The 16,933-nt window shown below is 37.5% G+C and overlaps 1 protein-coding gene across 2 annotated transcripts; it reads left to right on the plus strand.

The window, feature by feature from the left end:
* Positions 1-190: 190 nt before the first annotated feature.
* rab5ab (RAB5A, member RAS oncogene family, b) lies at positions 191-16,610 on the plus strand. Of its 2 annotated transcripts, none has more exons than XM_038295390.1 (6): positions 191-391; positions 3,718-3,943; positions 6,979-7,130; positions 11,129-11,251; positions 11,408-11,501; positions 15,118-16,610. In XM_038295390.1, the coding sequence occupies exons 2-6, from the start codon at positions 3,778-3,780 to the stop codon at positions 15,231-15,233; spliced, it is 651 nt and encodes a 216-aa protein (XP_038151318.1). In that variant the 5' UTR covers positions 191-391; positions 3,718-3,777; the 3' UTR covers positions 15,234-16,610. The 2 variants fall into 2 exon arrangements, with proteins under 2 accessions (XP_038151318.1, XP_038151319.1); XM_038295391.1 differs by lacking the exon at positions 191-391 and adding an exon at positions 1,420-1,478 and having other exon boundaries at positions 15,118-15,257.
* The last annotated feature ends 323 nt before the right edge of the window (positions 16,611-16,933 follow it).

Raw genomic sequence — 16,933 nt, forward strand, 5'->3', positions numbered from 1 at the left:
TCATTACTTTTTTTTTTTTTTTTTCCTTTTCAAAAATATAAAATGTCTTTAGCTATTTTAAATTCACGATTTCTGTGGTTTTTATTAATTTTATTTTGGTAATTAAAGTAAGAAAAAAATTGAAATAAAGGTAAACGTCTGATTGGTCCGTGCCGTTGACACGCAGGCGGATTGTCATTTGTAGTCATACGATCTGTCATCATCATCCTTCGTACAATGCGAAAAGGGAAGTTGAAAGAAGTGGGAGAGGGACACCGCGCAGCCTTACGAAATCTACAGATTCAGGACCTGTCCGGATAGTTGACGGACTGAGAGCAGACAGTCGAGTGCGGCGGATAAACCGGTGCGGAGACATCATTCACATCGCCCAGGCTGCCCTTCTTTTTCTTTGGTGAGTAAGCGGCTAATATTAGCGACCTGAATGCTAACACCGGAGGGGCTCCTCCCGAAGCGGCCGCAGCTAAACAACATTCACCCAGCTAGCCAGCACAGCGGGCCATGCTAGTTAGCAGTGTAAATAATGCTGCTAACCCGGACAGGCCAACAGTTCCAGCTCAATAACAGCGTTATACAACATTAACACAACGCAAATACACAATGAAGTCAACGGCTAAAGAAGTTTAACTACTTTAATCTTTTTTTCAGACAGCGTTAGCCACCTTACATTAGCTGTACACACCCAAACCTGCATCATCATCTGAGTTCTGACATTTTCAAACGTTACGCAAGTGTCTAACCGTGTACTGTAAGAAACATATCGCGATTAGACTTATTTTTTCACTGACTGAATCAGATGTCATCGCTATTTGATCTGGAGTTTGACAGTGTTAACTGACGAACTAGCTGTTTTGCTAATGTTAGCTGTTTGCTAATTGAAGCTAATAACAGGTTATATGTGGTTATCCCGATGTTGTAACGCGATTTCAAGCGAAGTTTGTGATAGTTGTTTTTGGAAAAATCGGAAGGAGAGTTGGTCCTTTATCAGATATACACCAATCAATGAAAAATAAGTCTTCAATCTTCCCATACTCCGTCATAATATCTATTGTGGTGACTTCATATAAGTACTATTTGAAATCAAAATGTTTTTTTAACCATTTAAATCAGGTTGAAATGATCCCCAGATAAGCTTATAATGAAAATGTTAGGAAAGATAAGTTCATGCATTTAAACCTTTTATTCCTGCTGATTTTAATGAGGTTGATATCAAAACAAATACAGCTCCTCAACCTTAAACCAGACCAATGCAGTAAAGCGTTTATACATACAGAAATTTTGACTTGTGAAAAGTGTTATCATGGAATACTGAAATGTTGGGCTCCTTTGGAATAATTTAAGTAAGTCAAAGGAAGCTGTCTTCAGCTGGTTTATATTATTTGATCTGGTGTGTTGTCTTCCTGTTGGCAATCATCTGTTGGGTTTCGATCTGGAGGTTTGCTGGCTAATCAAGCACAGTAATCCCAAAGCCAATAAAGCAGGTAATGATACCTGTGCCAGTTTATTCAGGTGCCAAGTTCTGCTGGAAAAATTAAATCAGCAAAATGAAAAATAAAATGACTTGATAGACACAGATACAGACTCTGGATATGACAGATTGTTGGACATATATCAGCAGATGGCATGGCTGCCCTAATAATTATTGACCATAGAGACTAAACACATGACCTCAAATCAGTTTGGATTGGGTGCCTCTCCTCTCTTCCTTATGCGTAAAAAAGAAAAATTTGCTTAACAATCTTCATCTGAAAAATCTGACTGAGCAGCAGTCCAGTCCTGCTTTTTAGCCCAGGTATTATTAATTTGAAACTCAGTTGTTGCTTAAAAAAAAACACTGTGACAGTTGCAGCCCCGGTCAGTGATCTGTCAGTGTATAGATTGTATGGCCCTTAATATTCAAATTCTTTATTAAAGAAAGACATTTTTGGTCTCAAGTAAAACTATTGTTTTCTCAGAATCAGAAACTCTTTTCCTGCAGTCTTTCCTGCTCTTTTATCATCCCCATGTTCCCATTAATCTACATTGGCTTAAGGATTTTTGGGGTACAGCATAAAAAGCCCAGATAATTCATCGGTTTGGCTAAATTATGATAGTCCTGCAGAGAGTCAGTGCAAATGACATGAGATATAACATGATTTTTTTTTTTTTATCTTGATAAAATAAGCAAGTGCTGTTGAAATTAGTCATCTCCTCCTCAAATGAGACCTACCAAGAAACCCAACATAAACTCAGTACTATATAAGGCATATAAGATACAAAATAATTGATAAAGCTGTTATAATCAGAAGATGTGGTTTTGGTCTACCTGACCTGTGTGAAAACTAGGATGCAAAAACTAGATGAGAAGTGGAATCCTGATAAAAAATTTTCTGATCCACACAGATTCTAAAACTCCCCCTTTCTATAGCCAATATAAGAGGGTTTATTTTATTGTTTTTAATCACCTGAGGTGTTGGCCCTGTCAGGTGTCAAAATCACAACCGCTCCAAATGGAACCTAATTTACTGCTCTTTGTAACAAACCTAATCTTACCTAACCCGAGGAGGTTCTCCTAATGTGTTGTCCAAACTTGTCCTCTAATCTGTTTTACTCCTACATCAAATCCCCTCTAAGGTATTGTTGGAGCTTCGTACAGTAGCTAAAATGTTCACACTTTTCAGACCTTTATCTGAAATCTATATTCTATTTGTGTGTACCCTATAGACAAAATGAAAACAATTTTTTGCAATATAAAAGTAAGTACAAAACATATTGCAGTGTTGACAAGAATATCTGGTTATCTGGGCTCAAATGAAAGTGTGAAGGATGAAGGTTATATTTTACAAATGTATTTTCATAGATTTTGTAAAAGCATTTTCCTGTATAAGAAATAACACAAATAACACTTTATATTGAAATGCTCTGGTCTATTACATTGCAGCTATTTTATAAAACTGTAATTAGCCTAATCTTAATCAAGCAATACCCATGGTAAAAAATTTAAAGAAATTGTTATAATTAATACTGAAACTGAATTATTTCAGAGCATTTTGAGGTGGTATATTTTTAAACTTTTGGTTTTATTTTAAATTCAATATATTTTCCTGAGAAAAACTCAACGTGTTTTTTAGATTATTCAAAGTCTTATTAATTTATAAGCAGATTTAGGAAACAAATTAGGTTGACAAAAAAGTTTTAAAAATGAGAAACATGAAGAAATGAGATGTCAAACAATTTCAATTCAGTTTGTTTGTCACAAAAGTTCACAACAAATTTATAAGAAAAAAAATCACTAAAACAGAAAAAGACGGTTTAGTTTATAATCCAAGAGAAAAATGAATTTCTAAAGGATAGAATCAGGGGATCAGCCCCGTGCAGCTACACTAAAAGTCCAGCCTCTGCTTTATTGTTTCCTCTGTTCCTGTTCGTCTGTATCAAAGACCCTGAGCTTCCCTGTGTACACAATTAGGAGTTTGAATCATTTAAAAAACATTTAGTCAGTGTAGAGATAAATTCTAGGACTGTTGAGATTCATGTCACATGCCAGAAATAGAGCTTTTGCAGTTTTTTAGTTGTAAGAATAAAGCAGAGACATGGAGATATAATAGAAAAAGACTTACTTTTTGAAAATCCAAATCCAAATTTATGAAGAAGTGATTTGACTCCTGGAATGAGCCGAAAATGATTTTCACTATCTGTGTTGACAAATTTTACAACTGAATTATTATTTTCTTCCTCTAGGTGTTAATAAAAGTTGTTACACCGCATCAGCGTTCAGGGGAAGAGACCGCACAGAGTGACATGGCAAGTAGAGGCGGAGCCACGCGACCCAATGGACCCAATGCAGGCAACAAGATCTGCCAGTTCAAGCTCGTGCTTTTAGGAGAGTCAGCGGTGGGAAAGTCAAGTCTTGTACTTCGATTCGTCAAGGGTCAATTTCACGAATTCCAAGAAAGCACAATCGGAGGTATGTATGATAACAACTTTGGGAATCAGAGGGGTATGCAGAAAATCTATAACAGGAAATAAGATAATTAACAAACAGCTGTCACAAGAGTCTCGGTCACTAGACAGGGATAACATCAAATCAGACCATTCATTTAAAGCAGAATCATGAACTATACAATCATGTTTCAAATGAAGGTGTTTGAATGGGGATTTATTAAACTGCCTAATACATCTTATACTATGACTGGGCAAATATTCACTATCAATATATCTGACTGTATAGTTTTATTTTACGTCAGTGATATCTAGCAAAACATTGGGCGCATGAGCGACGACACGCCACAGACGGAGCCTGTGCCTGCAGCTGTAGGCTAAGATCCAACTTGGTGAGCGTTGGCTACAAAATCAGTGCCCAGGATAAATGTCCAAACGTTCCAGATTCAGACACACCTGAGCCCGCCCACAAATGTCTCCTGATTTAATGTCTGAGGAAAATTATGTAGGTGAACCGTAAAGAAGTTGTGATGCTCATATGCAACAGCTTACTGCATAGCTTAAAGAGCTGAGCGCAGTGTTTAAATGAAAGAGGGCATAAAGTAAAGAGCAGAGCAAGGGGAAGCCCTGTGATATGATGGGGTCTTTGAAATGGTTTATTATATTTTACCTTAGCTGAAGTCTTGCTTATATAGTTTATATCCATATCAGAATGATATCGTATCAACCAAAGCTAAAAGATATATTATGATATAAGTTTTGACCATATCATCCAGTTGTAGATTACGCACAGTAACGCTTCAGGCATAAGTAGATAATTCAGTGCATAATTCAGACAGGTTTCTTAATTTTTTTAAGTTTTACTTCTTCAGTAGTGTTTAGAATAATTTGATGACAATTTTTTCGATGAATCCATTAATAAACAAATAGCACAAGGTGCTTAATTTACTGAGCTTAAACCAAATGGTGTTAAACTATATCACAAAAATAGTTCTGTACAGACCCTTTTTCATCCTAAATTCAATTTTTCGATATTTTCTTGTTCAGTTCTGACTAAAATAACTGAAATTTTTTCACTAATAACTGTGATTAGTTGCATTAGCCAAAGTATTGCCACAATATCTGGTGGATAAAAGCAAACTAAAACAACTTCTATTAGATGAAGACATGCAGAGTATCAAAACTGTCCTAACTAAAGCAAATTGTCATATTCATATGTTAAGATGGAACATCTAGAGCACGGGACACCAACACAGTGTCAGTAGACACCAGGTGGCCCCCAAGGAACAGATGAGTGGCCAACAAGGTTGTTCTATAAACACAATCTACACCAGTGGATGTTTTGTACCAACAATAGACATAGAAAAAGGAAAGAAATAGATGAAGAAATAATAAAAAAAAAATCCTTTAGAAAAGCAATTTCTTCCCTGCCAAACTTTATGCTCACAAGTAACACCCCCAGTTCCCTCAGTGGTCTGACTGTTAACTCCCTGCTTGAGCTATCTGTCCTGTCAACGACATGAACAGTGTCGTGTTCAGTGTCCTTACGGCCGGGTTGCTCCTTCCCTCATGTCTCATTTCCACTAGCCCTCTGAAACGTTCAGTTCGGATCAAGCTTGGATTTGTTAACCGTGCCGAGCTTGGTTCTTATGGCCATTTACACATCATGCTAGCACGGTTCCTCGCCTACTATCGGCATCCACGACACTACAGGCAGGATTTACACAAACAAAAATGGCAGCGCCCATAATATTCAGGAACTTATGTTCCTGGATAGCGTCCTCTGCCCAAATTTCAATTAGAGTCTTGGTATTGGCATCATCCCTGGTCGCACCACGTTCTTTTGATGCCATTTATTGTTAATAGGCTGAGAAAAAGTTTGTCGTAAACAGGCGGAGAGATCTGTGAGTTGCAAAGCTGGACACGCCTGAAATGAGTCAGCTGACTGTAAATAGGAGATGAAGTGGTCTGCTCATGCGCTCTTTGTTATCAGAGAACCAAACCACAACTGAACCGTGGCGAGCCCTTCTGTTGAACTAGTACAAGATTTAGCATGTTTGGTTGTGTTTGGCATGGTCCGGTTCAGTTGCATTTCATTCACACTCAACAGTTATCTTGGATACAGTGCTCGGACCGTTCTCAGCGCGGTTTCATAAGGCGCCTCAAGGTTTTAGTTGGGCCGCCTGTTTGTTTCACGTTTTTTTTTCCTTTGTTTTGTTGTTAAGGAGAATCTGCTCTCTGTACCTGTTTTCTCTCAAGGCTTACTCACATTCATCATTTCAGCCTTAAAATGTTTTTTTTGTTTAGTTTTTTCAAATTAAAGAAACAGACTTTTATCAGATTATTGGGAGAGATTTCCAAACAGTACCTTTACAGACACCTTCTCATCAGCCAATAATGGAGGTTAGGAATGATTTGGATGCTGTGGGTGAAGAGTCAGTTTTTTTTGTTTTGTTTTTTTGAAAGACACACGCTGAAGCGATTTATCCGCTTTGGTGAAAAGAAACGGAAATGCCAAACGTGATGTAGTTGTGTTTAATTAACACCTTGAGTATTTTTAGGTTTCAACTTTAAGGTTATCTCATGTGTTTAGATATCAGGGAGGAACAAAGAACCGCAGAGGTAAATTCCTAGACGTTCTCTCATAGTTTCAGGTATCTTTTTTTAAGTTAAAGTTGTGTGCTGTCTATAATATTCCCCTCCCCCTGCAGACTGTGTGACGAACTCCCATTCAATTGAATACACTGCTTTTATTAGAATCCCTTTAGGCCAGATAAAATTGTTTCAGTAATAAATCAGGCTGAATCTCACTGCATGATAATACAAAGTAAGTTTTTGCTTATATTAAAAGCAGAGCCTTTCTGCTAAGAAATCCGACCACATACTGGTAATTTAATTTAAAAAAAAGGGCCCCTGAATCCATCTCCACTGATCCTTACCCTTCCATCCTGTCTGATAAGGCAGGTTGAGTGTGAGCAGCACTGACTGGTGTTACTTTCACTAAAACAGACTTAGTGCAGCTCAGAATGTGACTGCCTTATCTGCTCTTTTTCCCTACAGCTGCCTTCCTGACTCAGACAGTATGTTTGGACGACACAACAGTCAAATTTGAAATCTGGGACACAGCTGGTCAGGAGCGCTACCACAGTCTGGCTCCGATGTACTACAGAGGCGCCCAGGCAGCCATTGTGGTCTATGATATAACAAATGAGGTGAGCCAAGATTTTTTGTCTCGTGTTTGTTGTTGCTACTACCTGCAGCTTTGTCACTAATCTGTATTAGCTCGCTCGCACAAAAATGCTGTGGTATATGAGGAAATGGGCGTGGTGGGGGTTTCCATCTTCATTATGTTTTTTTTTTTTCTATAGCATTCAGGATTAAAACAGAAACTTATTTTTAAACCATGCAAGATGAGTAACGGATAAACATCAAAGTGTCCAGTAGATAATGTTTGTAGAGTTTCCGTACACACTTGAGTCATTCATATTTTAATGATTAATGTCTTAATGTTCAACAGCATAATTGTTAATCTGAAGGTCACTTTAAAAACTCTCTGTTAAGTTTATCTCCTCTGTGGTAATGAGTAATTTGCAGCTTTGGTAGATAATATGACATCTGTTAGTTAGCCAAACTAAAAAACCTGATTGTGATAGTAACGTGCTTGTTTGTTTTGTTTTGGGAAGAGGGATAGTGTTATTTTGCAACTTTGCAACTCTAGTCATTGTGACTAATAATCATCTACAAAATCTTTATTTCCTTAAGAAGTTAATTCGATGTCAAAACAAAACATGTCTGTTTTCATATTGCAGTTTTGGTGAGACTTATTTAAATGCACTGATCCACATTTTTTTTTACTTCTGATCCATTTCCACTACTTGAATGTGGATGTCTGCAGATCCCCATACTTTTCTAAAAACCAGAGCTCTGTTTGCTTTAATGTTATTCAGCATCACCTCCTCCCAGAAGGTTATATTTTTGGTCATGTTTTTTGGTTAAAGGATTACTTGAAAGTTATGAATGGATTTTAATAAAATCTTTACCAGAGGTGCGCCTCATGCCAAGGATCAATTAAGTAGATACAGATCATAATTTAGATATCGGATTTTTTTTTTGAAGGGTTCTTTAGCAATTGTAACATAGGGATATTTGAGAAAAAAAACAGTACCCCCCCTAAACCAGAGGGTGGCAGCAGTGACTATTGAGCCCTTCAGCATTGCATCCAGGCCAGAAGTATACTGAAGACAAAAATGCAAAGATGTAAAAAAAAAAAGGGGGGTAATCTGCTGAAAAAAGGAAGAAACCACCCAAAATGAAGGAGGCAAGAACAGAACAGACACCAGAGGCTGCAGACTCAGTCTGAGCCTTACTTCTGAACTTATAAACAGATTTTAATGATGCTTTCACCAGAGTTATGCTTTGGAATAATCCATTAAAACTCAGTAATGATCCAGATCCTGTGTGAGTTTTATCTATAGATTTTAGTCACAACGTGCTGCTTGTCTGAGGTCTACGCTCTCAGGCTGCTTTTCTAGTCTTTTAAGCGTTCCATATTTCAGTTACTGTTATATATTACTATCTAGAAGCAAGTATGATTTGTTTAAATGTATATCACGAAAGGCATAGTGAGATCAGTATAAGGTCAGAAAAGGAAGTCATTAAATTGTGTTAATGGGACAAATTCAATCCCGATTATGCAACTCTATGGGTTCAAAATGACTGTATGTAATAAATCAAAGATAGGTTCTCATGAACCTTAAGATTTTTTACCTAACTTAGATGTATTATAGAACTAGACTGAATTCTCCTGCCTCTATGGATTGGGTCCATTTGCACCACTATCTAATACAGAATTTTGTTTTGATAGTGGGACCAATACATATATTAATATCAGATGGCTGAATCTCTACTTAATTTTAGTTCAGTCATATTATTAACTCAGAATGATGTGAAACAGTCCACCTGAAATCCCTTTATTAATCTAGTTAGATGACTAATTTCTGTAAATGAGGGGCAGGGGAGCTCCTAATCTTTCTTTATGTCTTCCTTAGCACTAACTTCAATATTAGACTTAGATTTATTTTGTCATTTTGTATACACAAGTGTAAAACAAAAATAAATTTAGTTAAGAACAGCTCTCTAGACAATTACATTTTTTTTAAAGTGCAGCCTTAAAAACAAAAAATACAATATGCGGTATTATCTGTCCTCGCTTCGTGATAAATGTACATGTGATGGTAACAGCTTTTGGAATATTGCTGCTGAAAGAACTTTTTTCTGGTCCATCAAGCGTATTAAGGGTGAAGTTTATGTTAAAGCTATGCTATAGAATCCTGTTGTGACTAGTGCAGTGTTTTTTCACCAATCACAGAAAGTGGTTCAGGTTTGCAGTAGATAGTCATTACGTTCAGTAAAGCAGAGGAGTAGTGCAAAGGTATTTACTCTGAAGAATAGTCATCTTGATTGTTTGGGTCTTTGGAAAATCATTTGTCCTTGGTGAGCAAAAGGCGAACTTTTCCCGGAGTCATCTGTCGCGCTAACTAAAAGGTATCCTGCTACATTGTCTGAAGTTGCTTCCAGGAAAACGTTCAAGGAAGCTGGCTTTCTCCCAATTCTGCCTTGATGAAAGCGCAGATAACAACATCCTCCAGGTTCAGCTCCTTTCAAGAAGCTGTGACACAAGAAAAATTATAATATATCATCCAGTTTTTTATTATTCTTTACGATCAGAAAAATCCCAGATGACAAGAAAAAAACATACATTTTGGTGACTGAATCTATCTGAATGATGCTATATTACTTTAAATGAAAGCAATGAGTTTTATAAGAGTATCCATACCTCATAAAAGCACTTTATCTCTACAATCAGAGACCTCTATGTATTTTGGAGGAACCTTTTTTCATATTGCAACACAAAATAGCATATACTGAAAAAACAGATTATTTGATTCCTGAATAGTTTTTACATACAAAGTGTATGCAGATGAATGCTGACCAAGTTGCTTTGATATCCCTAAATAAAATCCTGTTAACTCATTGCAATAAATCCCGGTATAAATTAACGCTGAGCAGTTATTGTATCGTTTATCGTTATGGTGCCACATTTCTAGTCATTACAACAATATTGATTTATCATCTAAACAATGATGATTAAAAAAATAGTTGCAAATTGCGATTTTTTTAAATTATTTTTCCTCTTTCATTGGGGTAGTGTCAATTTATAATAAGTTGCAATAAAGTTACACACAACATCCGAAACAGGATCCTGAGGGTTTTTGGGTGCAATGAGAGAAAGAAAGGGACGCCCGGATCAGGCAAATCTCTACAGAAAACCTTAACGATCTTGAAAGGTGGATTTAAAGACTAAACTCCGGTAATCTACCTGTGTGTGTTCTCACTTTGTTTGTGTCATGTACCTGCCTCTCTATCTAAATCTGAATCACAATTCTAGCTGCACAATGGAAACTCTAAGAAGGTTATTTGATTCGTGTCCGATGACGAAAGAAAGAGAAAACCTTGGTAGAGAGGCGTAGAGTAACAATAACAGAGTGTGAGTGCAGGCCTTCATAAAGCTGTTAGTAATCAGATAATAAAAAAGGTGTTTCCTGATTGTTTTATAGTGGTTACTTTCGGTCATTATCCCATGGAGAGCGCTGTGTATGTGAGACCGCATGCTTCGCGTATACAGTACCTACTACAATGCTTAGAAGGATAACTTCCTTTATACAATATCTTCAAATAAAGTGTAGAAAAAGATTGCTTCTAATTAAATAGATTTTTCCTGTGAAAAAAATTGTAGATCTTTATTAATACTACAGTTTCTATTTGAAATTTTACAAAGGATATGTTTATTTACACCTCTTTATTGTGTAGGGAAAAAATGTAATTCTGTAATTATCAGACGGCCATTACATTTTTCATCTTGTGCACCCCCTAGTGGCAGCACACGCATTTCACTTTTTAATGGCCTAACATTTAGTATTCTGTTTGCAGGTTGATGTCTGCCATGTTTCCTCTGTTAGAACAGAGGAATGGTATTTGGTCTGCTTACTTTAAGTATGTAATTCTTTAATGTTCTTCCTGTGCTTTACCAAAATTGTAAAAGCCCTGATCAGTTAAATAAACTGTGTTGGCCTTGCTCTCCATCATTCGGGCTTGATTGTTATTTTCTCTAAGTGAGGGAGCCCTTACTCTTATTTCCTATGTCTGCCAGGAGTCATTTGTACGGGCAAAGAACTGGGTCAAAGAGCTTCAGAGACAAGCCAGTCCAAACATTGTAATAGCCCTGGCTGGGAACAAGGCGGACCTCGCAAGCAAGAGAGCTCTGGACTTCCAGGTTTGTCCTCAGAACTTCAACTGTTTAATTAAATGGATCAAAATCACTGATTGTAGATTTAAAAAAAACCTTTAGTCTCCCAACTTCTCATTTAAGCATTTCTTTTGACTCTGCTTGTTACTCTTTTTCTTACTCATTTCTGATGCTGCTCTATAGGACGCACAGTCATATGCAGACGACAACAGTTTGCTTTTCATGGAAACTTCAGCAAAGACCTCCATGAACGTGAACGAGATTTTCATGGCCATTGGTAAGTGCCTCCTACTCCGGGCCTCCGACTGCCTCCCTCTACTAATCTGTAGTCCCTCTTTCCTTTACTTTATTGCAAAAAATACACATAAGATTTTTACGTGTCTTTTCTCTGGTTGACAAGCAGTGGATCGTTGTGTAGAGAAATTGTTGAACTGAATTATAAAAACCTATTTATTGACATCCTCACGTCTTTAAATACGGTTTACACAAAACCAACAGCTCTTTAATCACGATGGCAATAAACAAACAGAGCTGCTGCTTTCAGCTTTAGAAACTAAGCAGATATTATTTTGGTAACGTATTCGTCATCATATATCCAGACCACAGCTTCTACCCATACCGCAGAGCTTCCTTGTATTTAATCAACATTTTCTCATGCTGCTTTAATATAAAGCAGCATCAACATGCTAGTATGTTTGTTTGCATATCTTAAAGGGTCAGAATGACGCATGTGATAGCAGGAAACTGTAGAGTTTCCTGCTGTTTGAACACCAAGAATTATAATGTCTCTCACTGTCATCACCAATTTAAATCTTTCTAAACTCTAAAAGAAACAAGACTGCTTACAAATCAGGAGACTTTCCTATTTTGGGCTAGGCCATCAAAATAACGTTTTATTGTCTTGAATTGTATTTTTCACAGTAACTGTTAGAATAATCATCAAAATGAACTGAATAAACACCTGAAAGACATCATCCATCCATAAATCCATCCATCCATTTTCTTGCACACTTATTCCCAAGTGGGGTTGCGAGGGGTGCTGGTGCCTATCTCCAGGCTTCAATGGGAGGTAGGCGGGGTACACCCTGGACAGGTCCATCGCAGGGCAAAATGGAGATGAACAGGACCAATAACCATTCATGCACAGACTCATACCTAAGGAGAATTTAGGGAAGCCAATTAACCTAACAGTCATGTTTTTGGCCTGTGGGAGGAAGCCGGAGTACCCGGAGAGAACCAACACATGTACAGGGAGAACATGCAAACTCCATGCAGAAAGAACCCTTCTTGCTGCAAGGCAGCAGTGCTACCCACGTCACCACTGAGCAGACCTTTTTTCTTCCTTCAATTTGTAAAATTTTAGTTTAGGTAAAATCCGTCCCTAATTCTACAGGATGATAATAGGACATGCTCCCAAAATTACAGATTCATGATATATTTTAAGTAGTGCTGTCAAAATTATCGCGTTATTATCGCGTTAACGCGAGGCCATTTTAACGGCGATAATTTTTTTAACGTGAGATTAACGCTATGTGGTTTTATGGTACAATTTTCCAAGTACATCCCGCTGCAGCCTGCGAGAAGGCGGGGCTATTTTCCCCCAGTGTATGCATTTCTCATAGGCTTCCAGAGCGGAGCTCCTCAAGGAAAAAAGACGCTCATACACTGGGTAGCGCTAGTGCCTTTTCTTTAAGCCCCACCACCAACAAACAAGTAGAGTGTCTGGTAACTAGTAGCAACCTGAAATACGCTGAGAAAACAGATTACTGAGGTGAAATGGAATCTTGCTGTCTGTGTTCGCCACAGGTCGGTATCGTGTGTGTGTGTGTGTGTGTGTGTGTGTGGGTGGGTGGGTGGGTGTGTGTGTGTGTTCTCATTTTTGTTAAGAGGCTGAAAAGTAACTTTCTAGAGCATAGACTACCTCCATCTAGTGATGTCGGTCTATTGATTTTGATGTATTGATTGAAAATTGTTCATTATTACCTTGGTTAATTGACATCTAATATTAACTGTACTACATTTTATAGCAGTAGGGTAAAATGCTTGTCTTTGTTCAAAAGACTGCATTAACTGTAAAGACTGTCTTTTACATCAGCCTGTTTTCAGGGCCTTTTTTTTGGCTACATATTTGTTATTTTTTGCTACATGCCTCCCCATCTTCTTGCCATATGTTTCTGGCATAAATCAGTGTCTGTGACCTGTTTTCATTTTAAAAAAAGAACATTGGCACAAACCTAGCCTGTATGTATTTTTTGTATGTCATCGAGAGTATTTAAATGATTTTCAATCAGAAAAAAAATTTGCGATTAAAATGCGATTAATCGCGAGTTAACTCAGGCATTGATGCGATTAATCGCGATTAAAAAATTTAATCGATTGACAGCACTAATTTTAAGCTTTTTACTGTTTGCTGGGTATCAATTGTTCACTATTTCACCCGTTTCCCTAATTATTTGTAAACACATTTGGTTTTTATTAAGTCAGATAGTGTTTTAGAAGGAGCACAGGTATCAGATGGGTCCTCAGCTGTGTGAAGCCCATGAAAACAATTAGCTGCACTTTCTTAATTGCAACTTAAATGCAACTTACCCCCTGACAGAAATGACAAGAAACATTTTGGCCACAAAGTGGCACTGTTGAGTTTATTTAAGCTTTGCAGAAGCTTCAATGTATTAAATAATGGGAGAAAGAACTAAATTTGCTTTGCTGTGATTGTTATCTTTAGGTGTACAAGTTGATCTAGGTCTTTCAGCTCCAGGATTTTGTTCAAGCTGGTTAAATTTCTCTTCCATCGATTTTTAAAAAAATTCTTTCCCTAAGAAAACACAGTTTGTCCTGTGAAATTAACGTTTCTATGAAATTTCTATGAAATTTCTTCAGATGAAGTCTGTTCTTTTTTGTATTGTTGCATCAGTTTATTGATCTTTGCAGACATCTGTTTCTTTGTAGCTCTGGTAAAGTCCCACAGTTTATTTTAGCTTATAGACCATCACAACACTGTAACTCTTTCTTCCCTTTTATAATAATCCTAAACTTGAATCCTTAAGTTTGAAATTGAACAGAGGCCTGTGAAGTTTGACATGGAGCTCTTTATTGTTTATGTTTTTTTGCCATTTCCCTGAACATTGTGTGATCGCTAGAAGAATTTGCGGGAATGTCTTCTTTTAGGACTCCCATTCGTCCTAAATGTTCTCCAAACCACAGATTTTTCAGACTTGTATCCCTTCCCAGATTGACGAGAAGCAAAATAAGGTTCTTTTAGGTCGATACTGATGTCTTTCCAACTTGGCGTTGTGTTAATATACATGGCTCTGGAAGTGCTGGTTTGTACATTCATATCACTCGTATAGTATTTGAATTGTTCTGTAAACTGGCTGCTTTTTTTCACATGAATATGCCTTTTATTTGAGTAGCTGTGCCTTACTTTTTTCCCTTTAATCGATGCATCTATTCTTTCTGCTGTATGGGCCAGCGTTTCAAATTTAGTTCTCTCTAAATTATTTAATCTTAGTTTTTAAATCCTGCCTGCACTCTTTCTATAAATACTCTACTTTAAGTTCCCTAACTCCTGTTTTTTATAGACAGACTCACTCTGATGATGATCCATAAATGATGTGCTTTTAATGAGCACCACATGGCTGCTGCTCTTTCATCTTGAAACCTTAAGAAGCGGCTAAGGTGAACTTAATTTATCCCATGACTGATCTGACAGGGAAGGTCAGATTGATGCAGGTTTTAAAGACATTCTTTAAAGAAACAAACCAAGTAGCTTCTGTTTTTTCCAGCCTAACTGATCTGACCAACGATCAGTGTTGTAAAGTCATTTTTACAGGCTCTGTTATAGAAGCTCGTTAAAGGCAATAACCTTACAAATTGGTGTTTTGTGGTTGCAGCAAAGAAGCTTCCGAAGAATGAGCCGCAGCCTGCCGGAGCCAGCAGCGGGCGGAACCGGGGGGTGGACCTGACAGAGGCGGCTCAGCCCAGCAGCCGCTCCTGCTGCAGTAACTAGCCCAGCTCCTCCACTCACCTCCTCCTCCTCTCGGCTCCCACCCCTCCCAAACAACTTCTGGACGTTGGACCCGTTGATTTCCAGGCATCAGACCTGCTCTTGACCCTCACTTCCCTGGAATAGCTAAAAGACTCTGTATAGCTGCATTTCTAATACCTTTTTTGTTGATGTTCTTTTGTTTTTTAACTTTTTTTAAGAAGTGTATATCAGTATAACGGATGCATGTATCACTACAACTCCTGAAAAAAAAGAAAAAACAAACACATTTTTATCTTTTACTCAGTTTAAAGACTAAACCCTTTTTAGAAAGGCAAGCAAGCGGGAAACCTGTGGACGTGTGATTGTGCGGCGTGTGAGAACAGTGATAAGGAGGGTTAGCTTGTCACACAAGAGGGTTGGCTGGATGTTCCCTGTAGTAGTCTGTGTTTGGGTTCTTTTTTTGGCCAGGGGGTCCTTTTTGTTGATTCTAGAAAACACCAAATTGTTCCCATGCTGGGTTGCTCGGCCTCTCAGGCTGTGACAGTTCCAGGAAAGGATCGCTGTGAAAAGCAACAACTCTTCCCAGCATGCATCGGATTTCCAGGAACATGTTGATTCACGTCTCCAAAGTTTCTAAGAGACAAACATCAGTGAAACTTTAAATTTGTTGCTCATACTGATAACAGACCGCAGCATAAACATAAAGGTTAAATTTGTTGGCCAACTCCTTTTCCAGAGAGGCCAGTAATCAACCTCCTCCAACCTGCAATAGGTGATATCAGTTTAGAGTAAGAAACTGTCATACGTCTGTGTTAAAAAGAGAAAAAAAAAAGCTATACTCTAATGTTGTTATAGGGTGCAATGTTCTCTTCTTCCTTCAGTTCAGCTCTAAGCTCAGCAGCTCACCTGGAAATTTATTTAGAGATTCCGAACAATTGTACAGCTCAATATTTTTCTGCTTCTGTTATTCCCGCCCTTTTTTTCCTCTTCAGGCTACATTTTCACAAAGCTGGTCAAATGTTAAGCAGTGGTGGTCTTCTTCTATGTAGTGTTATTAACAAAATCTCTCTGGTGTCTTGTCACTTTTTTTAAGTTAATTTTTTTTTTTTCAGTTTTTTTGTTGTTTTTTTTCAGAAAAAGGTCCATGGTTGTGTTTGAAAGGAACTTTTATTGCATTGCACAGTGTTGGTTATGTTTTAATTATTGATAACTGCCCTTGGATTTTTATATGACGGACTGTGTTGGTTTTGCTAACTTTTGGCTGTGGGCGGGGAGCGTATTTAACCTAACTGGTGGTCTCTCTTACAGCTCGATGAAATCTAATGTTAAACAGCATTACTAGTGATGGGCTGATCCATTTTGAGTGTCTGAATACATCTTAATAAATCCTAAAAAATCTGTCTCGTATGAGTTCTTGTGAGGAGATCAGTAGCGCTGACATATTTTGAATCAAAGCGTTTTTGTTGCACCAAAAATCCTTCAAAATGAAACCAAGATAACCTGAGCAAATATCAATGATTTTACTCATTGTAAGTAAAAAAGAATCGTCAAAACCAGCAACAGAAAATAAAGTCATCTGTTTAATAGAAACTTTCTGACCACATGTATTCTAAATGTTTTTAAATATCAACACATGATGAGATTTATTGGAATCGCTTTTAAATGAACAAATGATCCCAGCAGCTTTGGGAAAATATTCTGTGTTAGAAGTACTGTAGGGG

The sequence above is a fragment of the Cyprinodon tularosa genome, unplaced genomic scaffold (genome assembly GCF_016077235.1).
Source record: "Cyprinodon tularosa strain WSP-4 unplaced genomic scaffold, ASM1607723v1 ctg354, whole genome shotgun sequence".
Lineage (NCBI taxonomy): Eukaryota > Metazoa > Chordata > Actinopteri > Cyprinodontiformes > Cyprinodontidae > Cyprinodon > Cyprinodon tularosa.